Genomic DNA, 26,992 nt, shown 5'->3' on the forward strand with positions numbered 1-26,992 from the left:
CCATTGATTTCTGTCCCTTTATAACAAACATCAAAATGTGTGAACAATGTGACAGGCTTTAGCTGTCAATCAGGAATGTCATTATGTGCATCTATGACATCAGATGCATATCTAACAAGAGCTTTGATTGGCAGGAGAAATAATCAATTCATATCACGTCCATGTCTATCAGTAACTGATATTCCAACACATGGATTTTATTTATCAGCCAGGTATTTTTATTTTAAATTGCTAAAATTTGATTGCTTGTCAAGGGTAGATGGGTGGATGAATGGATGGATAGACAGATGAAGCTTTCAACCTAGATCTGCTTTCCCCCTCATAAATCTGTTGCAACATTGTAAACTTCCAGAAACAAAATAGTTTTGCTAGCTCTGTGGGGTGGGGGATGTGTGTGTTATTCTTGTGGAAAGGGATTGCGTACAGTTCTTTTAATACAACACATTTGATGGATAAATGAAAGCAATAAACAATGTACTGCAGTCGCTCAATCAATCAATCAATCAGTAGCTGAACTGGGTTCCACACAGTCACGCACAAAAAAGAGCCACAAAAACGCAAAATAAATAGCAAAAACAGACAGACCTCAGCCTAACACTCCAAACAGAAGTGTAGCACTCAAAACAGAGCATGTTTGGCTTCTGGATTTTTTTCCCCCCAAACCAGAACACTTACTTCCGGGTTTGCAGTCTTTGGGTTCCAAGTTGTTTGAGTACCAAGGTGTTTGAGAACCAAGGTACCACTGTACTGCTAAAAACATTCCTGCTTAGAGAAGCCTCCTCAGATGCTTAGAAAGTAGAAGTTATTTTAATCTGTTTCAGTAATTTAACTTTTGCATGCTTTAATGTAGGGTTGTATTTTCCCTTCTCTTGATTTCACTGTTTTATCTTTTAAAATCGCTTTGAGGTTTCATTTACAATCAAACAGTGCATGTATTTTATGAAACAAATAAATAAACTTGTTTTTTGCTGTATCTAGCAGAAGTAATTTGTTTCAGCTTAGTGCCAGCAGTACAATATCACGAACTGCGTTGATGCCCTTTGGTTTTCTTGGGGGCAGGGGGAACAAAAATTATTTCACTGATAGCCACAACGAATACCTGTTATGTCCTTTTGCATATCAGTCTGCATTTTCTGTTTCCAGTTCACTCAAACAAGTTGGGTTGGGAGAAGAACATTTATCAAGGATTCTGGCTCATCCACAGGATGTACCATAGAAGGAATATGATACGGATGCCATCGTTTTTCCCCCTGTCACTTTATTTTACCATTTTATAGCTTTATGACATTTTAATGATTTCATTGTACACTGCATTGGCATTTTTATGACCTGTCGATGTATGAATATTCTTTTAGAATCTTGCTAACGCTAAGTTAATTTTCTCTGGTGAGCATTTCGAGATTGCCTGGGTACTCCTGCGTCCTCCCACCTTGAATTCCATTCTGGGAGAAAGACGAGATATAAATACCATAAATGAGCTGGTTCGTTGACTACCCCTATGCTGCCTTGGGTGTGAAAGTGAGGTAATAGCACTAGAAGTTGAGTGAGCTTATCAAAAACCTTTTTTCAGAGTTGTTCAAGAGTGTATAGGCTTCTTGGAAGATTTCAGAAGAAGAGGTAGGTCTAGAGGATTAAGATGAAAAGACTGATAAGAAAGAGAAGAGGTTCCAAGAATGACTCATAATTGGAGCTTTCTCCTAATACCAAATGAGTGGTGAGGTAGCTGTTCCGACATTTCCAAGCCTATGAGTGATCTCTATTCCTTTCCAAAGACCAGGGACAAGAATGTGAAACACTGAGCCTGGAGTGAGGGAGTGGCAGCAAGCTGCTTTTGCGTGGACAGGCGGAGACCCCCAAACCCTGGGCGGCCCCCGTGTGGAATAACGACTCAAGACAACATGCTATGGGATTAAAATTGGCCACAACTTTATTATGTTTCAGATGTGGGTAGACCTTGGCTCAGGCATTGGGCATTTATCCTTCCCAGTCCCCTGTCGGGGATCTGGGGAACATCAGGGTTATCCAGAGTGTGTGTGAGGGATGGGCTGGCTCGGGAGAACATATGTTCAAACAGAGAGAGCCCGCCCCCGTTATGCCACCATCGCAGGGGAGAGCAATGACAACCTTGGCATACGGCCAAAGCCTCCCCTCAAAACAACCCCTTTAACAGGGAACCCTGGTATTGTTGCTAGAAAGAGAAGGGGGGTGTGAGTCACCGCTATACGCCCACCCCCAATTTAGGGAAGATAGACTAAAGGATTTTGCCCAAGGCCTGATACCACCAAAGTTGTGACATTTTGCTACGGGAAAGGCAAACCTGCCAATGCAGGAGAATTCCTTTCCGGCCCTTCAACAGCGACCTTGACGTAGCAGTGCCTGCGTACCTGTGGAGAAAAGGTTAACCTGCAAAAGAAGTCTTAACTGAGGGTGGGTAGGGTGGGAGAAGCTCTGGAGCCAACTGACACTTCACAGGTAGGATCCTCCCCCTATTGTGTGGGCAGGGTGGTTTCTCCCCCAACCTGGCCTGATCACCTTGGCAATGCCTCCCCAGGCGGGATTGGGCAGCTGGCTGAGGTAGGCGGAGACCTCCAGGTATCCCACCTGGGGAAGGCGAAGCCAAGCCTGTGTTAATGGTGATGCATAGGGTCCAGGGGGCTGCACGCGACCATGCAAAGGGTGTCCCCCATTTAATGTGGGGAGCGGTCATTGTCTCCTCTGATGGGCAGTGGCTCTCCTGGGGTTTTAGGCAGAGATCTGTTCCTGCTTCCTCATCTTTTGAACAGGAGATGCCACAGATCAAGCCTGGGACCTTCTGAACAGGAGGAATAATCTGCCCCTGAGCTCTTGCTCCTTCCAAATGCTATGTGAAACAGGGAGCTGCCTTAAGAGAGCCACAGCTTAAAACTGGCAATTTTTCTTGCTATTTTGACTTGTACTTTGCCTCTTCTCTCCCATGCTCCTGCGATACCTCCACTAGCTGTTTCCTCTGGCTCCCATTAACTCTGACATGCTCAGCATATTGGCAACAAAGCAAGATGTCCCAAAAAACCTGATCCCTGTAGTGGTTTCTGCTGGCATGTCAGAGATCAGTTTAAATTTTACTTTGCTTCCAGTACACTAATTGAATACAGCAGAGCGGAACAGCAGGGGTTGGAAACAGAGCACAGTGATTCCTGACAAAGATTTCTCTCTAGAGGCAAGCATTCAATTAACATCCCTTGTTAGACAGCAAAAACTAACTACCCTGAAGCTATCTGACTCTTATTTGTTCTTTCCCCGAAAACTAGGATTTCAACAGTTTGGAAGATATTCTCTTCAGAGTTTCGAAATCTCATGCAAGCCCTTGTGGCCTAGCTTATTCAGGCTAGGTGGCCAGCTGATTTAGATATAAATTGGAAGTGTTAATTTGAAACAGGCCAGTGGTTTCATAAACTTCGTGCCTTCAGGAAACTTTACAGAGAGAAATATCTGAAGCAGGCCGGTGGTTTTACCAATATTCTGCCTATCGAGTCAAGGTTCAACAACAAATGTTTGGCTGTGTTTAGAATAAACCCATAAGTGGGAAAATGTCTCCTTACATCAAGATAAGGAATATATTGAAACACAGAGAAATGGTACTAGTTATAGGAAATGAACCACCATGAGGTTGACGGAAGTCGAAATCAATAACCAAAAGTATCACAGAAAGAGATTCACCCCAGAAGGGTCAGTATTCAGGTAAAGAATAGTCTGGGATGACTATTATAGTTACCTTGCATTATACTAATTTTTTTACTGTTTGTGTTTGTTCTGTTTTCTTTTTCTTTTTTCTTTTCTTTTACCTTTCCTTGTATATTCAGTAGAAATGTCTGTATTCTTTGTTTCATTTGTATCTGTATAATAATTCAATTTTTTTAAAAAAATCTAACAAATATGGATGAATGCATTCACTGGATCTGTAAAATCCACAAACCGGAGCCAAATAGGTTCCATCGAAGAAAATCCACACCCTGGTGCAATTGGTGCATGTCAGCTGCTTCCAGCACTTATGAGCCCATATCAGTTTAACAGCCTTTACAGGAGAGGTCAGTGTGGAGGTTAAGCCAGCAAAAGATCCATCTTCATTGATTGCACCTCTTCATAGATGGATCTTGTGTGCTGGCTCTGCTGGCTCCTTTCTCCCTTGAACTTGGGGCAGCTTATTTTGAGCGAGGACCGTATGATTACTCATCTGTCATTTCAAGGTCTCTGACCTGGAGTGTCATAAAGACTTTTTTGTATTGTTGTGGTGGAATTTAATTATTGTCACATTGGCTGTGCTCACAAGGAACACCTCAGGCTCCAACCCACACGCATACCCTTCGTCTCTAACACAACTGCAAGGAAGAATTTTGAAGCTTTTGCTTCCATTTTGGATTAACCATAGCTTGCCTTTTCATCCATATCTGGATAAACTATGATTAATCTGACCTATGGTTTGTTGAAACAAGCCAGCTTCATACCTCGTTTGATGAACTGACCTGTTTCAGCAACCATGTTAAGATCAACCACAGTTTAGGGTTCAGAAATGACACGAAAGTGTGGGTAATCTGAAATGGAAGCAACATCATTCAATCTCCTTATAGTTGTGCCCAAGGAGAAGGGTCATGCTATACGTTGGTTAAGCATTTTATAGAAATGGAGCATTGATGGATTGTCAAAATAAGCAAATCTTGTGGACAGGAAAACGTGAACTATAAGCTGAACTTTCTATTATTTTTCCCCCCTCCTTTGTTGTCCACAGCACGCATTATAAAAACAAAACAGTGGTGTGAAATGCTTCCATGTTTAGAAGGAGAAGGCTGTGATTTGCTAATCAATAAATCAGGCTGGACCTGTACACAACCAGGTGGGAGAATAAAGACAACTACGGTAAGCCTTTTCTCTTCTTTGTATACCTTTGTGTTCCACCTAAACTATAACTTTTCACTCATCAAGCAGGTGTTTAGCCATAAATCCCACACACAAACACACCATTAATATGTGTGTGGAATCCAATATGCTTAGGTATCTGTCAGTATTTATAAGTTATGCTTGGCCATTGTCATGTGTACCCTGGAACTTGTCACCTTGCCTGCTGCATGTGGGGTGGCCTTTGAAGACAGCTCAGATACTTCAGATGGTCCGTAGGGTGGCACCAGAGCTTCTGTTGAATATAAGACTCTGGAAGCATATGACACCAGTTTTATGTAAGTGGCTAAATTCAGAGTGGTGCTTTTCCTCTTATACCTAAATAACTGGATCTTAGGCACCTTCTCCTATATATGTCCCTTTGAGATGTTGCTTAAGGCATCACCACTGTTTGAAATAAGGTTTTCTGTTACTGGAAATCTGTCGGTTTGGGTGCTAGAATCTGGATTATGAAAGTCTGACCCTAGAAAACCTTACAAGGTCTATGCTGTTAGATTTCTAGGCATTCAGGACTGGCTTTTTACATAAGAAACTTTTAGATGAAAATTTGAGTTCTCTTTTTAGCATTCTCGACGTGTTCGATGAAACTTTTAATACGGTTTTATGATGATTTTGATCTTTTTAAATTTTGACTGTAAGCTGTTCTGAGCATCTTCAGGTGGGAAAGTGAAATATAAATCAATTAATGGAAATAATTCAGACCAGGAAAGTTTAAGGAAAATATCACCGTATCAAATATGTGGCTGAAATCATTCTCTGAGTTATGCATTTGGCAAGACCATATTTCTGTCTTTACACCTCACTTCCCACCTGATCCTGGCTGTCCATCAGATGCCTAATCACCCTAAGCAGCTTACACAGCTTAGTTTCACTAGACCAGGACAATATTCATTGGCAACCTGCTCCCCCTTCCCCAGGAAATTTACTTAAGATGTACTTCCTTTGATTGTTGTTCACTCATGTTTGTATTCCTGATCCCACTGCTTCCATGCCATATTTTGTTGCAGAACTAATCAGTGAAAACTGAATCATCATAATATGTGAAGAGAAACCAGCATTAGGGTCTAAAAATAACAAGATGACTGTAATTTGCAAATTTGCAAGTGTGTAACCCCCCCCCCAGGGATGTTGCAGTGACTTTAAAGTAAGTCAGTGTGCCCCCCTTTTTAAGGTCAAACTAGACATGGGCATTAACCCATGTTGTTTGGCCTTCTGTTTTCTTCCTTTTTGTTTTTCACAAATAATGGGTGATCTGGATTTGGAACAGTGGCATGGGAGAGGCCTTAAATCTTTGACTGCTTCATTCAGGATTGTGCAATGTGAAGAAGGTCCCCATCAATCTAGAGACATGAAAGTTCTAGACATGTCTTGCACCCAACTGGTGAATCACCAAACAGAGTACACCTTCAGTTTCCTGACCTCCCAGGCAATTGACAATTTCCTTATTTTTATTTCCCAACACATATTTATTGAGTCACGGGGGCATGGAGGGCCTGTATGTTCTATGGCTGGTGGACCGTGTTTGGCTTGGTGGTCACATTACATTGTACAAGCTTTCTTTTATCCCTCTGAAGCAGCAGGGGTGGTGGTAAGCAGCAGCAGGAACACTGTGCATATTAGGACTAGGATGGAGTGGGCCAAGGTACAAGCAATGTCAAGGGAACTCTGGAGTAACAGTGGCAGCCCTGGGCGCGTGTGCATATATTGCCACCACCAAAACTGAACTCACCTATTCTCACCACTGCCATGCCCCTTCCTCTTCCTGGTGAGTGTACCACTACCACCAGGAAAACTCTACTGCTTGTTCCCAGAGAATATTATGTGCGGTATCTATTATGGACTATTAATTATATATTATGGTTTCACTCATTTGTCCTTATTATGGCTGAGTTCCACAAAGATTTGCCCCCCGAAGTATTGTGAGCTGTGCTTGTTAACTGTATCATAAATGATCTAGAGTAAGGGATGAGAAGCTGGGTTTCCTGATGATGTAAAATTGTTCAGGGTAGCTAAAGCAAAAAGGAATTGCAAGGAGCTCCATAAGGATAGCTCCAAACTGGGTGAATGGGCAGCAAAATGGGCAAATGCAGCTCAACATAAGCAAGTATAAACTGATGTACACTGGGGTTAAAAAAAACACCCACTTTTATATGTACTGTATGCTGCTGGGGTCTGAATTTGTGCTGGCTGACCAAGAACGAGAGAGACATTGGGGTCATAGTGTATAACTTGATTAAGACATCAACCTGGTGTGTGATATCTGTGAAAAAGGCAAATGCCATCCAATGGATCATTCAGAAAGGGTCTTAACAACTAAACTTTTATTTATCATAATGGTGTTATACAAATCTATTGTGTGACTACACTTGGAATACTGTGTACAGTTCTTGTCTCCTCACCTCAGAAAGGATATTTATATGTTGGGGAAAGGTACAGAAAAAGGCGTCCAAAATGATCAAGGAGTTGGTTCCAACATTTGGGGTTGTTTAGTTTAGGGTAAAAGGAAGAGCAGCTTCTCCTTTTCACGTTTCAGGGATATAACTTGGCAGTGTTTTCAAAGCCAAAAATGCACTATTCTGTTGGTGTTATAGGGGAGATTAATTTTAGCACCAAAGTGTATATATATTGTCAATGATCCATCACTACTTAATTGTTACTTAATTAATTCCTTCTTTTACATGATGCGATTATAAGGCATGGAGCTTAACAGAACATTCACGCTCCAGTTCCTCAGCAGCTAACCTTTTTCAACTTCTGCGATTTTACTGCTAAATTGGCTGAAGTGGGAAATTAAGGAGTATGAAGAAGCTAAAAGAGAGCTCACAGTAGATAAAGGGTGTAATTACTCTGACACAGAGCTCAGTGCTTGGCTAGTAAAATTTACTAAGGATCCAGCTTCACCAAGGGATGTGACTTTCTTAATAGAGTTTACTTACACACAGAGCAACTTAGCATCCCCCACTATTAATATAAATGACATGCTGGTTGGGTGGGAAAGGTAATTTGTTCCTTACCATCAGCTTTATTATACTGTAGTTCGTTTCTACTAACTGAAATCCAAATGAATTTTCTTTTGCTACTATTCCGTAGAAGCCCAGCCCCAAACAAATAAATCTATGGGCTCAGTTAGATCAAACAAAGGGAGTTGCCTCCATACTTACCTCCATCCTAAATGATGGTAGATTTGGAAATAATCAGGTTTTTCTTACCATTTTATATCAGTAACCAGTTATCTGACCATGGGGGTGGGTGTCAGCAAATCTGCCAGAACTATAATCCTACTTCAAACAGTGACTTCACCTATAAAACGTTTCTTTTTCAATGTCAATTACTATTAAGGAGCAATAATTATCTCAGTGAAATAATGGAAAGGGAGAAAGAAAGAAAGAAAAATGTATCTGATATAAGGCCCAAATGGATAGCTGTTACAATCCTGGAAGAAATCTCAGTCTGATCACACAAATATTTCCATTGGTATCCCATACCCTCCCATACTGATCAAAACCAAGACACTTTTTTTTTTTTTTGTCCTGAGCTCTCGTGGGAGCTAGATGATTCGTGCCACAGCACTGGCCAAAAAAAATGGGACATTCCAGGATCCAATCAGAACTAAGATCACATAGCTCTCCCTGGGGAAATGGTTCAATTACTACTGGTGTGTGTGTTTGAGAGAGGGGGGGAGAGAGAGAGAAAGAGAGAAAATCCTTCAGCTCAGTTATAAATGGGATGCTTTGCATTTCTCAGGTTTAATCCCTAGCAGAAGCGTAGAAAAGACAGGTGATACCCGGTGCAGAAAATTTCTTGTCACCCCCCCCCTGCAAAAACGGTTTTATAGTGGTACCTCGGGTTACATACGCTTCAGGTTACATACACTTCAGGTTACAAACTCCACTAACCCAGAAATAGTACCTCAGGTTAAGAACTTTACTTCAGGATGAGAACAGAAATAGTGCTCTGGTGCCGCAGGGGCAGCAAGAGGCCCCATTAGCTAGTGGTGCTTCAGGTTAAGAACAGTTTCAGGTTAAGAACGGACCTCCGGAACGAATTAAGTACTTAACTCGAGGTACCATTGTATGTTATTTCAAATTTTCTTACATAGGGATGTGGATTCTGGGCCCCTGATAACAAGTAGGCGACTGTGGACAGATACTTAAATCTACAGGATGGATTGCATTTTGGCTCCACTGAACTGAAAGTTCAGCCTTCACAACATATGAAAACGGCCAAGTAAACAGTTATTTTCGTGGAGGAGGGTCAAGATATTAAGTGATATGCATGAAATTTCAGATATAGCTATATAATCCCTAGTGTAGTAAGCTAAGAGCTTTGGAGCAGGCATTTTTTTTTTAAGAAGTTTTTTATGAACCACCCTAGTAGGGCAGTAATTGTTCCTTGATAGTTTGTCACCCCCCTCCATGATGGCACCCGGGGCGAACCCTCTGCCCCCGTCCCCTTCCAACGCCCCTGATCCGTAGTGTTCTTGTTGTTTAGTCGTTTAGTCATGTCCGACTCTTTGTGACCCCATGGACCAGAGCACACCAGGCACTCCTGTCTTCCACCGCCTCCCGCATTTTGGTCAAACTCATGCTGGTAGCTTCAAGAACACTATCCAACCATCTCATCCTCTGTCGTCCCCTTCTCCTTGTGCCCTCCATCTTTCCCAGCATCAGGGTCTTTTCCAGGGAGTCTTCTCTTCTTCTCTTCTCATGAGGTGCTGATCCCTACTATATTCAGCTTTTTTTATATACTGCAAACCTTAGTTCCAGAACGGTTTAGTTGCCGAACAAATCGGCTCCTGAACATTGCAAACCCGCAAGTGTTCCGGTTTGTGAGAGTTTTTTTGGAAGCCGAACATCTGACACGGCTTTCGCTTGAGTGCAGGAAGCCCCTGCAGCCAAGCGGTAGCCACACCTTGGTTTTCAAATAGTTTTGGGAGTCCAATGGACTCCTGGAATGGATTAAGTTTGAGCACCAAGGTACCACTGTATACCACTGCATATGGTCTCTTATCATGCCAAATTATCTTCAGTTCTTCACTCTTTTCGTGTGTGTTTTTGGGGTGGAGATTAGTTTATAAAGTGGCATTAACACAATCCATCAAACAGTTCAAAAAGAAGAAGAAAAGCACCAAACATCAGCTGTTACAGAAACAAATCTGCAGAGCGATCTGTTGAATTGTTGAGATTAAAATGTCAAAAAGACACTTCCAGTTGCTGGGATAGTTGCAGTATTAACTTAAACCTGTTGCTAATCCTATATATTATTGCAAATCCCTGATTCTCCATAAAATAAAGCTACCTCTTTATGTAATATTACTTTAATGATCAGCAAAGGGTGCAGCCAAGTCAAAGTATGTAAAAGTGATGAGATATTAATACTAAGTTTGAAAATATTAACTTTCCCGTTACCTTTTCTGAGTACAGATGTCCTGCAGGAAAAGGGTTCTGGCCATGGGCTTCTGATTGTCATCTGTTCTTCATCCCCTATAGGATTAAGTCGGTTTTCATTGCACATGCGTAGATTACAGAGCCAATCAATAATGCCAGTGCAAACTTTTTGCTCCAAGCTTCTGTTTAATAGTATGCTCTTGAAACATTTTATTTTAAAGCTTTCCCCTTCTTGCCCAGAAGTTGTCAGTGGGTAATCAGTATAATTCTCAGGATTAGTAATTAACTGTTAATTATCTAGTAGCTGGTATATGCTACTTATGCTAAATGAAAAAGATGAGTCTAGATATAAGCTTCCTGTATAGTTTATTCTAAAGTTTATTCGGTTTCTAAGTATGTGTTTCTTTGAAACTCCCTGTCTTTAATATGAAGTACATGCCTTTGATGTAAGGTCTGTCACACCTGTGGAAAATATTTCTTGTTGCTAAACCTAACCAGGCAAGCAATTTTGTCGCATGTATTTGTTTTTTAAGTTGTTGGTTTTATATCATTTTGGTTAATTTTATCATCTCTACTATTTCTAAAATCTGCTTTAACATTGTGATGTTAAATGAATGTTATGCAAACCACTTTAAAATGTATTATTATTATTAAGCATTATATAAATCTTGTGCATCCAGGCCCTGAGGCCTCCCGCATGTGTTGAATAATACTTGGACACAGTATTTTAGGTTAATGGGCAAAGAAAGGCCACCACTTTTATTGGTTACAGAATGTGAGTGGTATTGGCTTAGGCGTTGAAATTGAATCGACTACATCTGACTCCTGCCTAAATCTTGCTAAACAAAAGAAAGATACTCTGCACATGCTCAGAGGCCTTATGGTCCTTGACAAGTTCTTGGAGTAAGGCCTGGCATTCACTGAAGTGAAACTGGCAAGTCTTGCCTCAAATTTAGCCCTGGGGAGGTAGCAAGTATTTTATTGTTTTGCTACTTTTATGGAAGTAGCAATTGACCTATCTGATTCAAGTTTGGCCATGGTGTTCCTTCATCTTTTTTTACCTTTATGTGCTTCAAGGTGAGCTCTGATGTTGAAGTCAGGGGGTTGTATCTCATGCTTCTGTCTACCCAAGGGAGCTTATGGGAGCTTCAACTGTAGTCCGCTGTGCTTCCCAAAAAGCTTCTCCTGAATATTGCTTATAATAAGCAATTAAAATATATTGAGAACATGCAGTCTACCCACACCTTTCTATGTGGCAGATGGATTGTGTTGGTGGGGCTGGGGACTACTCCTATGTGGATGTACACACGTAGATGTTGTAAAACACAATATGGTCTAGGCTTCTGAATGCCAGGCCACTGTCTGAGTCATCATAAGAATATTCTTCATCTGTTGCTGCTGAATTGTGACTTTCAAAGTCACAAAATTAGATAGATAGATAGATAGATAGATAGATGATATAGATATGGATATATGCATTTTAAATACCACAGTTGAAAGCATGACCTACCAATAACACATTTAATCCCTTCTACTGCTAACCTATGAGCTAAAAGCCTTTTGAGGTTTAAATTCCTTCCTGAAAGCTGGAGGAGAACTACATAGGCCCACATCTTCTCAAAGATCATTTCGTAACCTTAGAGCCAAAGTTGTAAAGGATTGGGGATGTGAATCCTGCATGTGTCCAGATGTTTGAAAACTAGCCAGCGTGGTCAGGGCTATCTGCAAAAGCTCTAACAAACACGGCCTGATCAGATGATCAGAGCGTAACAAAATGACTAAATAAATAAATAAAATGACGTTATACCCATGGGAATAATGCTTGATAACACATGATCCTTATGATCACTCCTTTAATCTAGCTTTTCAGCTATCATGGGCCCAGCTTTTTAACCCTGGCCAGTGGACCAGAGGAAACTTTGTCACTCTGGTCCATCTTCCAGACCCCTTTGACTTGGCTGCCCCTGATAGGGCAGTTTAAACATCTGGCTTGGCAGGCTTTTAATCTGGCAATGTGGCTGGACCAAGGCACTTAAAAAAGCTGACAATGGAGAGCCTACTGTGATCCAGTCATATACCAATTTACCTGGGAATACTGAATGCAAGATACTTCTGAATCCTGTATAGGATTCTGCTCTTGGATTATGCCTTAATAATTGTAGTTTTTGGTCAAGTGTGTGCTCTTAGAAGCAATCAGTGAAGGAGAAGCCAAGGTTTCTCTTTGCAGGTATTAGGGAGAAAAACTAAGTTGCCCACGGTGAAGGATTTTTCTACATACATAATATCATATGTATGATACATAATATCATAGGACAATGCAGCATCGAAAACTTCCATCACGAAAATGCTCTGCTATCTCCATTGACTACTCGGTTATATAATACATTGGCTGTATACAGTGTTTTAGGATGTTAGTAAATAATATATAATAAGAAGCAGTTTATAGATGTAAAGAATGCATAAATAAATAACCATCAGTATTATTTTATGAAGTAGTATTTATGTTGGCATAGGGACGCGGGTGGCACTGTGGCCTAAACCACAGAGCCTAGGGCTTGCCGATCGGAAGGTCGGCGGTTCAAATCCCCACGATGGGGTGAGCTCCCGTTGCTCGGTCCAAGCTCCCAATAGGTTGCAGTCGGATTGTTCCGTGAAACCTGCAACCATGCCCAGTGGTTCAGGCAGTGGTATTTATAAAGTTTCAAACAAAGCATTTCAGTTTTCACCAATCATATACATCATCACCTCATTTCATGTTTAATAAACATGCTCAGTAAGCACTGGCAGTTTTGCTCGTTCAGTGTGGTTCCCACCATATTCTGTTACACTGTGTTAATATAAATGTTGGGAACCTGTGTGATTCACATATTAGCTGTATTCCTGCCCCAATGCTGCGGGGGGGGGGGAGAGACTTGCAAAATCATCAGTTTCATAAAGCAGTAGGTTACCATAAGCCCTTCAAGCTTAAAAGTGTGAGATTACTCGCAACATTCAGTTTGACCCTTAGGTAACTCATTTTGACCCTCTTGGGGCAGTCGATGGTATTGCAAAAGTAACTGCTTTTGGGCTGTGTTTGAAAGCATTTTAGAAACCAAGCAACGGACTAAGGCAAGTAGGCAAGGACTCATGGCCACAACAAGCTCAGCGAGATATACCCATCCTGGAAGATCTATGGTACATTCAGTGGTCTTGGCAACTCCCAGCAGTGGGCCAGTAGAATCACTGGGAGGTTACATTGCTTGAGAGCCAGTATGGTGTAGTAGTTAAGAGTGGTGGACTCGTAATCTGGGGAACCGGGTTCGCTTCCCCACTCCTCCTCCTGCAGCTGCTGGGTGACCTTGGGGTAGTCACACCTCTTTGAAGTCTCTTAGCCTCACTCACCTCACAGAGTGTTTGTTGTGGGAAGGAAGGGAAAGGAGAATGTTAGGCGCTTTGAGACTCCTTTGGGTAGTGATAAAGCGGGATATCAAATCCAAACTCTTCTTCTTTTTGAAGCATCTATTTACCAGCCACATATTGTGCCTTCCATTTCCCCCATTGCTGATTCTGCCACTTTCTTTGCTCAAAGGAGGTTCAAGGAAATATTTCACTTTCTTGGAAACTGCTGGTCAGTCCATGGGGAAGGTTTTCCCAGCTCTACGCATGGGGAGCAAGGGGAAATGTTGCCACTACTACTGGATTTCCAGTAGGTTTGGCATTTAATCCACTTTGAGAGACGACTTTTAAAGAGGGGTATAAAATAAATGAAGAAAATAAATAAATCCCAGTACACTGGTACAAACGTACCAAACGTGCCCCTTTGCAACCCTCACTAATTTATTGACTCCTAACTATATAAGAGGTCAAAGGAGCATTTTCAAATTATCCATACGATTTTGCTTGAATATTGGTATATATGTCCCCCCCCCCCAACTTTAATTTGCTCAGAAATGCAAATGAGAAGATATTGCAAGGTTAGGGAAGTTTTCAAATGTAGTCAATAAAGTACAAATTATGCACAATATGGACGTTTCCAAATAGCCAACACATTACATTAGCAAAATTGCATTGCAGATTCTGTTATGCATTAGTCCATGAATAGCCTCATAAATCTGTGTCTAGAAAGAAATGCTTATTACTAACAAGCGTCTCCCCAAAGACCTGTTATTTTTTTTAATAAAAAAACCCAAACTTCATTTTGTGCTTACCCAAAGATATAGGATAAGCACACACACACACCCTTTCCTGAAATGAATATAACATCAGAGGTTCTCTCGGTTCTGTCTAGAGAAATATGTGGTTTTATTTTTTTTACATGGTTCATGCTATTTCATTAGCATGAAAAATGCTGAGTGGTGTGTTTTGACTAAATACGTTTTCATTACTTCTGTATATAAGTCATCAGTTCTGAACTGAATTTGGATATGTTTATAATGCAAATGATTCCCAACGATCCCAGAATCCCTACTGTGAAATCACACTGTACATGTGATTTTCCTCATGGAATTCTTATACATATATCCTTGAATTCGTATATTTTCACCTTGAATTCATGTATGGGGGTTTAAAATCTATAATAGCTGAACAATAATCACACAATCTATTGCTGGTGAAAAACTTTAACTACCCTATACAGTGATACTTTGGTTCTCAAACTTAATCTGTTCCGGAAGTCCGTTCCAAAACCAAAGCGTTCCAAAACCAAGGCATACTTTCCCATAGAAAGTAATGCAAAACAGAGTAATCCATTCCAGACTTTTAAAAACAACCCCTAACACAGCAATTTAACATGAATTTTACTATCTAACCAGACCATTGATCCATAAAATGAAAGCAATGATCAATATACTGTACTATGAACTAAATAAAACAGTATTGTAGATGATAAAAATTAAAATTAAACAGTATTGTAGATGATAAAAATTAAAATTAAACTTTTTTCTTACCTGCACTGATGATAGTCATTCTTTGGATGGGGTCCTTTATGCATTTCCGCAGTCATACAATCAATCAATCAATCAATCAATCAGTAGCTGAACTAGGATCCACACAGTCACAAAAACAAATTAACTGAAAAAGCCTCAAAACAAAAAACGCAAAATAAATAGCACCTCAGAACACTGCAATCGGAAACGGAAGGCTTGAATTACAATGGGGGGCGCAAATGAACAGCGCAACAGGAAACACAGGGGGACTCAAAACGGAGCACATTCAGCTTCCAGGGGAAAAATTTCGAAAACCAGAACATCTACTTCCGGTTTTGTAGCATCCAGGTTCCAAGTTGTTCATGAACTAAGCTGTTCAAAAACCAAGGTACCACTGTGCCTTTATACAAATGGACTTATTTACACAATCTTGCATATGATATATTACAATGGTTTGGGAGTCTTGGGCCATTTTTTAGTAGACCTCAATGCTGTAGCCACCCAGTGAATTCCTCACTTGGCTGTCCCATCACCATGCCACAGCCTTTTGGTTGGAGCAATACCAGAACCAGCAACTCCTTGCATGCTGAGTATAAGTACCCAGGAGACAGACCCATTCAAGAGGGAATGAAGGAAGGTCCTTACTCAGCTTGTTTCCATATGTGTCTGTCCATTGGCAATGGAAGATATCTGATTCGTGTATATTGTACATGTCACCAAATCATGATTGATACATTTCATGTATCCAGTTTGCCAGTGTGCGTTGTTATATGGAGACATTTTTAATTTTTTTGGTCATTGTGGCTATAGTATTCATTTTATACAGCTATCGTTTCAAGTTTTATATTGTATCTATCAAATAGTTATGTACTACTTACGTTCACAGGCTACCTTGTCTCCTTTGTATTCATATATAATCGATCAGGGAACACTTACTCTTGTTTCGTTTTTTGTTCTCACTTAGTCGTAAATAATAATTTCAGGATTGGAGTTTCCAGAGAGAATTCAAGTATCTCGTTGCAAAAGTAAAGTTTACAAGAGATGATGGAGCCAATGATTTTACAAGACTGCTATTAAATATACAGTGGTACCTCAGGTTAAGTACTTAATTCGTTCCGGAGGTCCATTCTTAACCTGAAACTGTTCTTAACCTGAAGCACCACTTTAGCTAATGGGACCTCCTGCTGCTGCCACGCTGCTGGAGCATGATTTCTTTTCTCATCCTGAAGCAAAGTTCTTAACCTGAAACACTATTTCTGGGTTAGCAGCGTCTGTAACCTGAAGTGTATGTAACCTGAAGCGTATGTAACCCGATGTACCACTGTAAATCTACCAAAATTATTATTATTTTCTAGTGTGGATAGTGTTAACACTTCTAAAGAAACTACCAGGATATGCCTAACATACTTGGAGGTTTAATTTCTCCCCTTACAAATTATGTGAACTTTTTTTTAAGCAGACTTTAAAATAAGCATATTTTGCGGTAGGGGAGGTTGCACAAAGAGATTTCTTTTTCTAGCTGCTATTCCATATCTCTGTGAAGCTTTGGTTTTGAAGTTTGATTGTATGGTACTTTGTTTGAATTTCTGCTGTCTTATGTATGTGACCAAAACTGGGACAGGAGGAGGAAACTGTCACAATGTGAAAGAGGTATTTTTGAAGCAAGAAACCTGGAGCTTTCTTTTACTAGATGAAACCAATGGTCTATATTGTCTAATACTATATCCAAAAGTGGCAGTGGTGCCGCCAGGGGGGAAAAAACATGCTGAGGAGAACACAAAAGGAGCAAAGTCCATTTTGGGAAAGGGCGGGAAAAACATGTGAAAAGCGCCTTCCCTATAAAGGGAGGCCCAAATATTGGTTGTTGTTGATGAGCTATTTCCATGGTGAGGGCCCAACCAAGGCCCATCCCATTTCTTAGATAATGGAACACACAGACGCCAATACTTTGGGTTAATGGGGCGAATAAGGCCACAACTTTATTGGTTATAGATGTGAGCAGTATTAGCTTAGGTACTGGAACTGAACCAACTATATCTGACTCCTGCCCATCATGCAGGTAGCCTAGTGAGGCTCAACCACCAGTAGGGGGAGTCCTGTTCATGTAGAGCAACTGCGAGCTCCCCCAGGGTCACCGATGGGGTCGTGGCATGGCCCTAGCTCATACCCGGGCTTTGGACAAGATCCACATCCCTGGATCCTTTAATGCAGGTGAAATGTACTCAGAGTCGCAAAGTGATTTCATGCTCTTTATTCAGCTCATAGTGGTGAGGAGGAATGAATGAATGTCCCCTCAAAGTACCTGCTTTATATACATTATTTACACAATGGGCTGCACATGATTGGCTCATTCTGGAATTCTACTGTAAGCCAATCAGGTTGTGGATTCACTTCTATCTGGAGCATGATTGGGTAGTTCCTGCCAACCAATCATACTGCTGCATTGTTCTAGGACCAATCAGACTGCTGCATTCTGAATCCTATTGTTCTAGGGCCAATCAGACTGCTGCCTTTTGGATCCTATTCAACTCAGTACATAACAGCAGGCATGTCCAAATTCCGTTTCAGGGGCTAATCTGGCCCACCGGTCAGTTTAATCCAGCCCCTGTGGCAGTTTATTTCCTGGGGCAAAATCCTAAAGAAACCTCAACAACTTCAATCCCAAAAATTTGGTCAACAACAACCTTGGTTGGTCCTTTGGTCGGTCTCCACGGCCCTTCACTTCATCACATCTGGCTCACTTTGAAAAAAGTTTGGACACCACTGCTTTAACAGAATACCCTTAAAGAGGAGGAGCAGGTGAAGGCCACAATCCCAAAACCAGGTTTTACCAATGCCTAACTGCCAAACCTTACAAAGTTGTGACGATTGCTATGAGGCAGGCAAAAACCACATGGCTGGTGCCAGCTTGCCAAGTGGGAAAATTCCTACCCGGCCCCCTCAACAGGTGACCAACTGTGGTCCATAGCAAGGCCAAGATGGTGAACACATGAAAATAGGGTGGGAGGGCGGGAGATCTGACGCAGGAGGAGAAAAGGAGACTGAGCCCCCAGCCGCGCAGATATTTAAACCAGGTAAGCAATGGCCCCGGTCAAGCAGATTGGTCGGCCGTGGGGCGTGACACAGCCGGGATTCCCAACAACGCGGGCGGCATTGCCATGACCCCCGCTGTACATGGAGAGTGCTCATGGCCAGCCTGGGAGGGTAAGCGTTTATGTCAGAGCTGCTTGGCCCCGTGCAGCACCACTTATGGCTACTCACACAACTCTCGGAAGCTCTTAAGCAAGGCATGAAAGTGACAATCATCTTGTGTTCTTTATTCCTACCCTGTGCTGGTATTCAAGGCATACTGCCTCTCTATATTAGCAAAGCCAGCCCACCCATGTGGCAAGGTGAGGCGACTGCCTCGGGCGGCAGGATGCAGAGGGGCAGCAGATCCCAGTGTAGATCTTTATTCCCCATTTTTCCTGGTGTAGATTTTGACTCAAAATCCTTCCCTGGTGGGGAGGAAGGCGCCATTTTGAGGTACTTTGGGGGCCAAAATGTCTTGGGCCAGCCCTGTACATAAGACAGACTTTTCACCTGATGGAAAACAATTTAATCTTCTGTGCTCTTAGCAAAGACTTTAACTTTTCAGTTTCATATTTCCCAGACTGTTTGCTTTTTAATGTTTTCTATTAGTTTTCTATTAGCAAACTCTAATGGGATTCAATGAATTGTAGCTGGATGGAAAATAGAAGAAAATCCACTGATATATTTGTTGTACTACAGAAGAAAACAGGTTGCTTCTTTTTAAGCAGAAGGCACACTTCCTTTCCCTTTCCTTTCCTCTCTTTCTTTTTTTTTTCACCATTGCAGATGTTTGCAGATCTGTGGCATGAGAATTGCTCATGGTAATGATATTCCAAAATATTCTAATCAGTGTTTATTCTGCCACGTTTTATTTTTGTTTGTGTTTGAAGGCAAGCTGGATGCAGAAATCTCTGAAATTGTAATGAAGCAGCTAGATAAAAATAAATGACCAAATGCCTATAATTTGAAAAAAATTGTGATAAAATCACTGCCAGTTTATGGAAAGTTGCTCTGTGTTAAAGAGTTCCATTTTATTTGACAACAGAAGCACATTCTACAGTAAATTTGGAAAGGCAAGAATGGTTGGGAAATTTCACCTCGGGCCTGCTTAGATAACATTGTAAACTTTTTCATGCCTCCATCTTGACAACAGATCTTCAAAGTCATGGAAATACCATGACAACTGTCAAACTGGAGGCAGAGTTGTACTTTTTCACGGTAATCCACACCCAATATAACATTCCACCATTTAAGTTTCTGTTGTAATTTGCTGCCCGCAAACAACAAGCAAGGAACCTTTTTGCTTTTCTTCTTTTTGCTTACCCACACAACGCAGTTAATTGGTTGTTTCTCGCTTCCCCACAAAACACTCCTTAAGGGCACGCTTACAAGAATGCATTTGAAATAATATGTTAATGTTTGTATTTAATTCTGGATTAATTAAATTGACATGGTCCCCAAAGTATAGTGTTGTGGCTTTAAAAATACAGCTACACACTATAAATTCCTTTGAGGGTTGTGGAAAGCTCCACCCATTGCGAGTGGAATATGCCTTCTCAGATTTGCCAACTGTCTATTATTTTGCTGGTTCAATTATTGTATTGATCTTTATTACGGCCATTGGCCCATCACACGACAGTTTCCCATACCAACATAATGTACTTAAACCTCCAAATTTAAAACCGCCAAAACTTACAAAAAACAGACAAGAACCAAAGCAAAACAAAAACAAAAGACCAACATCATACATTACAATAAATTTGTAACATAAACATCGCCCTCCACTCATAAATTAGTAGAAGACATCAATGGTGATATCACCTAATTACATCCTAAAACATAGATCATAGTTTAGAGGGATTATCCGAGCCGCACAGGAGTCCGTTTCTCTTCTTTAGGGATAGGACGCTGATCAAGAATCTGGCAACCATGAGTGATCTTAGGGGGTCATCATCATTTAATAGATATCTCAGTTTGGCTTCATTCGTATCATCGGCAATTCCCTTTAGATATTGAGCAAGAAACTTGCTCCTGGCCGATGAGTGAAATGCACAATCAAAAATTATGTGATGCAACGATTCCGGTGCCCCACAATTACAATCACATAAGAGCGATATCTGTCCATTGGAGAATCTATTTCTCAGCACGTTCGATGGGAAGGTGTTGAATCTTGCCTTTACAAAGGCATATCTATGAGCCGAAGAAGTTAAGGAATTCAAATAGTTTGGGAGCCTTAAGAGGGGTAATAAACCAAGGTTTAGAGGTGAGCAGGTACCATTGCCCAAGACCATTTTCTGCTGCAAGTCCATCTCCTCAATCCATCTGGTTCAATTAATAAAATCTTGTTATGGCAGGTAATAGAAAGCCAGGAAGCAATGGAGCCAGCTTGATAGACCTCTCCCTTCCCCTGATATTGACCAATCTGTCTGTTTATGGTCCACCAAACTCCATTCTAGTTCATACTTGACCTAAAAAGTTTTGTCTTGCCTCTATCTCAGATTCAGAATTACCACCACCCACAAAGTCCTCTCTTTCTCCACTTCTGTAATGCTATCCTGACACCTATCACTACGTAAACAATATTCTGGCTAGAATATTTGAATGGGAAAGGTAGACATTCTATGTATCCATATATGTGTACATAACCGTGATGTTCTGAATATCCCTTTCCATTTATTATGCAATATAATTTTAATTAAAGGGACGCGGGTGGCGCTGTGGGTAAAAGCCTCAGCGCCTAGGGCTTGCCGATCGAAAGGTCGGCGGTTCGAATCCCCGTGGCGGGGTGCGCTCCCGCTGCTCGGTCCCAGCGCCTGCCAACCTAGCAGTTCGAAAGCACCCGCGGGTGCAAGTAGATAAATAGGGACCGCTTACCGGCGGGAAGGTAAACGGCGTTTCTGTGTGCTGCGCTGGCTCGCCAGATGCAGCTTTGTCACGCTGGCTACGTGACCCGGAAGTGTCTCCGGACAGCGCTGGCCCCCGGCCTCTTGAGTGAGATGGGTGCACAACCCCAGAGTCTGTCAAGACTGGCCCGTACGGGCAGGGGTACCTTTACCTTTACCTTTATAATTTTAATTGCTGAGGCGTTTGACGCACAGGCCCAAAAGGAAACAAACCCATTCACCCAGTAGCACTTAGTTGGTGTCTCCAAGGTGCTGCTGGACCATTTTTATTTTTTTAATCCATTCACTGGTGTCACACCTATTCGCTTTCTGTTTCCGGACGTGCTTTAATCTGGTAATGAAATAGTTTTAGTCTGTTTTTCCTCCATTTTATAGAAAAAATGGCTTGCTCACATACAAGATTTTACAGTTGAACCTCTGGCATGGAAAATGGAAATAAAAACAACTGAGATCTTAAACTGCAGTGGATTCTGCTTTAGGAAGCCAAACTACACATGATGTGGGAGATCTGTGAAGATTTCCCATGTGCTTAATTTTCTGGGGAGGGGAAGTCCAATTTGGATTATATCTGCAGCCTTTGAAGAGAGAGCTAGTTGTTTCCCTCTTCTCATGTTGTTTTCCCAAAATTGCCTGTTCAACTAAACATGAATTAAGTTTATTTTGGACTTTTTGGTGTAGGAGTTTTCTAGTTCATCTGCAAATTCATTTTCTTACATGTGTTTTTAGGCTGTAGATGATTTTGGCATTTAAGCTTAAAGTTGGGAAAAATAAGCAATTCACATTCCTCTGTGTGTGCGCTTTGATAATTTAGCATAGCAGGTTGCAATATTCCAATATTGCAATATTCCAATATGCTGGGTGGGGGGTCCTGTTTGTTTTTGCCAAATATTATTTGAATGATCTTGAATTGAACTGTGAAGTAAGCATGAACTGAACCAGTTCATTTAACAGAGGGGCAAATGTGAACTTGAATTAGTTCCTTTTGGGACATGTTTTGTACTAGAACTTTTTTTCTTTTGTCTTTTCGTAAATGAACTTTCCAAGGTCGGCTTGACTATTTGTACTGATACAGATTGTGGTATTTTAGAAACAGCAACTTTGCAAGGTGATCAGTTCTTCAACAATTTTGTCAATGCAGTAGACACTAGGAAAGTGTGACAGCATAGTGTATAGTAAGTCACCTGTGTTGAGTGGACCCATAATGTTTTTTGTGTCCAAGTGAAGAAAAATGCCATCTCTATTTACATATGTTTTCCTCTTTACTACCTGTTTACTTCAACGGACGCAGGTGGCACTGTGGGTTAAACCACTGAGCCTAGGGCTTGCCGAACAGAAGGTCAGCGGTTCAAATCCCTGCGACGGGGTGATCTCCTGTTGCTCGGTCCCTGCTCCTGCCAACCTAGCAGTTCGAAAGCATGAAGTGCAAGTAGATAAATAGGTACCGCTCCGGCATGAAGGTAAACGGCATTTCCGTGCGCTGCTCTGGTCTGCCAGAAGTGTCTTAGTCATGCTGGCCACATGACCCGGAAGCTGTCTGCGGACAAACGCCGGCTCCCTCAGCCAATAAAGCGAGATGAGCGCTGCAACCCCAGAGTCATCCATGACTGGACCTAACGGTCAGGGGTCCCTTTACCCTTTACCTTTACCTGTTTACTTCAGTCCCTCTGGTGTGTCTTAAACTGTTGCTTGGATAAAGCATGCAGCCACTCAAGACTAACATAGGAACTGTTCTGATTTTTGTCCAAGAATACACAAAAACAAGGCAATAGGGAGTTAAAGAGAAGTGAAAAATGGAAGACTCTATGCATCCCTTTCCAATTGTAGAGCATGCTCTGCTGTGGCACTACAGAACTACCTTTCCATAGAGAGCTTGTTTTTTCCCTACACTACCTAGTTTTTGGTGTCTGCTCCAGACACATTTATTTCCCCAGGCTTACGGATTTGCCCGGTGTTGGATTGTCTGGTGGTGGATTTCCTGTACTGTCTAATTCTAGTTCATTATTTTTCTTGATATATTGTTTTAATATTCCATCTCCTGAAAGCAAATATTCAAGAAGCAAAGTGGCAACAACCATCTCGCCAGAAGGCCACATGTTTGCTCGTTCACACTAAACCATGCTTAGCATTGCATGCAAACCAGGCCACAGTGTGTGCTAAGCTCTAGTTTGCATATCTGCAACTCTTTTTTCTGTGCATCTGGCAGACAGTTGGTCAGTTCTCTAGGGAATTAAAACCATTCAACTATTGGTGTTCAATGTGTGTTATCATTTTGTTACTTCAGTCTATAAGAAATTGACTGTTTTTAATCTCTGTCTTCTTTGTAGTCCAGCTGCTGGCATGTGAGTTTGCTGCACAGACAGACTGATCAATCGCCATATGCAAACAGCAGTTGCTTGTTAAGCCCCCACTGAGGTTTTTATTGTTCTACCATTTGTGTAGATCTTCCACAGGATTTTTAAGAGCCTCCTCATCCCAGTTTTGATCTTTTACTTTCAAGGGAAACTGAGTCTACGATCTTGTCATGAAGCAGAATCAGATACATTTGGAGGAAAGAGTGTTGAAAAGTTGACCTACTGCTTACAGGGGAATTTGTTCCCAAGGTTATGCTATCTAAGACAACCATCCTACACTGCTTATTATCCTAAAATAATACTCGCCTAAGAAGACAGCAGTGCAGCTCCCTTCCTTGCCATATCTCTCGCATGAGGTCTCCAAAATGTTGTTTTCCCCAGAAGATAAATAGTACCACTGTCTTTAAGCAATTATGCATTCATGTGTATAAATAAGGAACAAGGAAATAATAAGCTGTCTGCTAAATAGAAATCTTCAGTCATGGGCTCCTGCAAGCCATGGCTCTAAATCACAGACTTGCGCATTACCAAAAAGGTTTCTGCTTCAGATATTTCTAGTGTAACATTAAGTTGCCATGACAGCTGCCTTTTGTTACTGTTTTCTCGGCGTTGTTTTAATTAACTCATTCTGCTAGAACAGCAGAAAAGGTAGCTAGCTAATGATGGTGTCTTCTCATCTAAGAAGAGCAGGTGACATAATGGATGTCCAGATGAGGTTTTTGGATTACTTCTTTATGTGGCTGTTAAATTGTCTCTAGTTCTCAAATTCAAAATCAAAATACAATGAAGCAAGTGTTTGTGCAGGTATTTTTACCTCCTGATCTGATGTTTACCTAGCTTTAACATGACAGCTATTATTCTATCCGAAATTATAGATTGCAGATATTAATGTATTTGAATAGCAGAATCCTGCCTTTTCTTGAAGGGAAACAGTCATCATAATGATATTTAATTAACTATAGAATAGATGCAGATTCATCTACCAGCAGTTTGCATATATTCCATAAATATCCACGCCTGTACAGTATAGTGTCAACCCAGGTTGAGCACGTTAATAAGTAAACTAGTCATCTATGGAAATGTTGATTGATTAATCTGGAGGGGGTATTTATTCAGTAAGGTAAAGGTAAAGGGACCCCCGACCGTTAAGTCCAGTTGCGAACGACTCTGGGGTTGCGGAGCTCATCTTGTTTTACGGGCCGAGGGAGCTGACGTTTGTCCACAGACAGTTTTTCCAGGTCATGTGGCCAGCATGATTAAGCCGCTTCTGGTGAAACCAGAGCAGCGCATGGAAACGCCGTTTACCTTCCCGCCAGAGTGGTACCTATTTATCTACTTGACTTTGACGTGCTTTGGAACTGCTAGGTGGGCAGGAGCAGGGACCGAACAATGGGAGCTCACCCCATCATGGGGATTCGAACTGCCAACCTTCTGATTAGCAAGCCCTAGGCTCTGTTGTTTAGACCACAGTTCCACCCACGTCCCATTTATTCAGTAGGCCTTCATAAAATAGTTCTTGCCTGTTTTTCAAGTTGTTTTAGTTCTGATTTGACACCATACAAAAGAATAAATGCTAAAATATTTCAGATGATATTTCCTGCGAACAATTTATTCAACAATATACTTCCGCCCTGCATTTTAATAGAAGTCTCCACAAGGTGCTTATGAAAACTATGAAGTTGTATACTATTTACCAGTAAAATGTTAAAAACAGACCACTTTGACAAGGATCAGATTAAAAATGTAAGTATCTAAGACTATCCCGGCCAGATCAGGCCAAAGGTCAGTCCCATCCAGCAGTTCTCACAGTGGCCAACCAAAAAATTGCCCATGGGAAATCCACAAGAAGGACTTGAATGCAGTTGAACCCCACTGCTCATGACCCCCAGCAGCTGGTATTCAGAAGAATACTGTCCTTGATACTGGAGGTAATACTCTGTCATCATGACTAGTAGCCATTACTAACCTTGTCCTTCATTAATTTGTCTAATCCTCTTTTAAAGCCATTCAGGTGGGTGACCATAACTACGTCTTGTAGCAAATTCCCTAGTTTTACTTGAGCATATTTAGGGGGGGCACAGATCAATAAAAAGCTTGACAGAATTAAAAAGGTCACAGAGAGGCAGAAAGGGAATTCTCAGGGGAGGAGATTTCCACTAGTGTGGGACCAACATTGAAAAACCCTGTCTTGGGTACCATGGTTGGCCAAATACACTTTGGCTCCTGAGGTGAGCCACAAAATGGCGCTCCACACTACCAGCTGAGTGGAGATCTACCTCAGGAACAAGAGAAGAATAAAGATCTACATCAGGAACAAAGGGGTAAATCAAATAAAGCTTACCTGAAGTGTGTTGAAGTAGGAATCAAGGGCTATTATTTTGTTCTGAATCACACCAGGCAAATGTAGAGCTCAGGAGACCCCAGAGGGCAGACCCTGCCATTTCCTCACTACCAATAGGAAAAGACCAGCAGCGCCTCCTATTTGTCAAGAGTCAAGAAGCTACTGTTGAGGAAACAGCAGATCCAGCCTCCCAAGGGATGATGATGATCTGCTGTCCCTGTGGGTACTGCCACCTGAGGCCATTGCCTCACCTTGCCTCATGGATGGACTGGCCCTGCCTGGAAGCAGCCTACTGGATTGACTTTAGTGGGGCAGGGCAGGTTCATCATGGTTTAAGTCAGGGTGGGGAACCCGTGATTCTCCAAATGTTGGAGAATCTCTAAATGTTGGCAATGGGGTCTTCACTTTGCTGGTGCTAAGCAGATCTGGGTCTGGTCAGTGCCTGGAAGTTTGACTGTGTGGGAGCCACATGTACACCTGCTTAAATTCCATGATAGAAAAAAAAGGCAGAATATAAATGGAAATAAAAGGAAATAAACATTTAGAGCACGTCAATATAGCCATCCGTTGTTTAAATTATCCTTCGGATAACTTAAACACAAACATTTAGAGTTTCAAAGGTTACTGCTAGCACTTTAAATTTGAGTTGACAATGACTGACAGCTTCTGTTCTTTAAATTACCATTTGTGTTGCACAATACAGTAGCCTGATTTGTAAAATTAGTAGCTTGATTTGTAAAATTAGCAGATTTCATTCTGTGATTGCTACTCTTGAGCTTCAGTTTACTTGCTTATATCACAGCTATACATTTAAACTCACACCTACGCCAGTACTGACTTCTGGCATCGAAGGAAGCTACCAATTACACAGCTTAATGTTAATAATGTTTACTTTTCCCATTCAGATCAGTTGGTCCAGATTCAAACTTTGGGGCTTCAAAGGGCATTGTGGGAGTGGAGGAAGCTGTGGAAGGGGTATGTTGAAGGCATTGTGAAAAGGTGACTGGGGCTGTAGAGAAGCTGGGTGGGAAGATCTGAGGTTTGGAAGGAGCTATGGTGTGTGTTTGGAGCTATGGGGTGGAAGGAGCTACGGGGTTTGGGGGGT

General features: G+C 41.5%; 1 protein-coding gene across 10 annotated transcripts in view; it reads left to right on the top strand.

The window, feature by feature from the left end:
• Nucleotides 1-26,992, top strand: part of TAFA5 (TAFA chemokine like family member 5) — a 340,255-nt gene that overhangs the window by 265,397 nt on the left and 47,866 nt on the right. For 9 of the 10 annotated variants that reach the window (XR_008332613.1, XR_008332614.1, XR_008332616.1 and 6 more), the window contains one exon: nucleotides 4,763-4,890. Coding sequence is in view for 4 of the 10 variants with exons in the window: in XM_053407479.1 (XP_053263454.1) it covers nucleotides 4,763-4,890 (128 nt within the window). In the remaining 6 variants the exon portion in view is untranslated. Of the gene's footprint in view, nucleotides 1-4,762; nucleotides 5,060-26,992 lie in introns of those variants that run through there. The other variant, XM_053407480.1, reaches the window with a different exon arrangement.

This window comes from Podarcis raffonei, chromosome 10 (assembly GCF_027172205.1).
Source record: "Podarcis raffonei isolate rPodRaf1 chromosome 10, rPodRaf1.pri, whole genome shotgun sequence".
Lineage (NCBI taxonomy): Eukaryota > Metazoa > Chordata > Lepidosauria > Squamata > Lacertidae > Podarcis > Podarcis raffonei.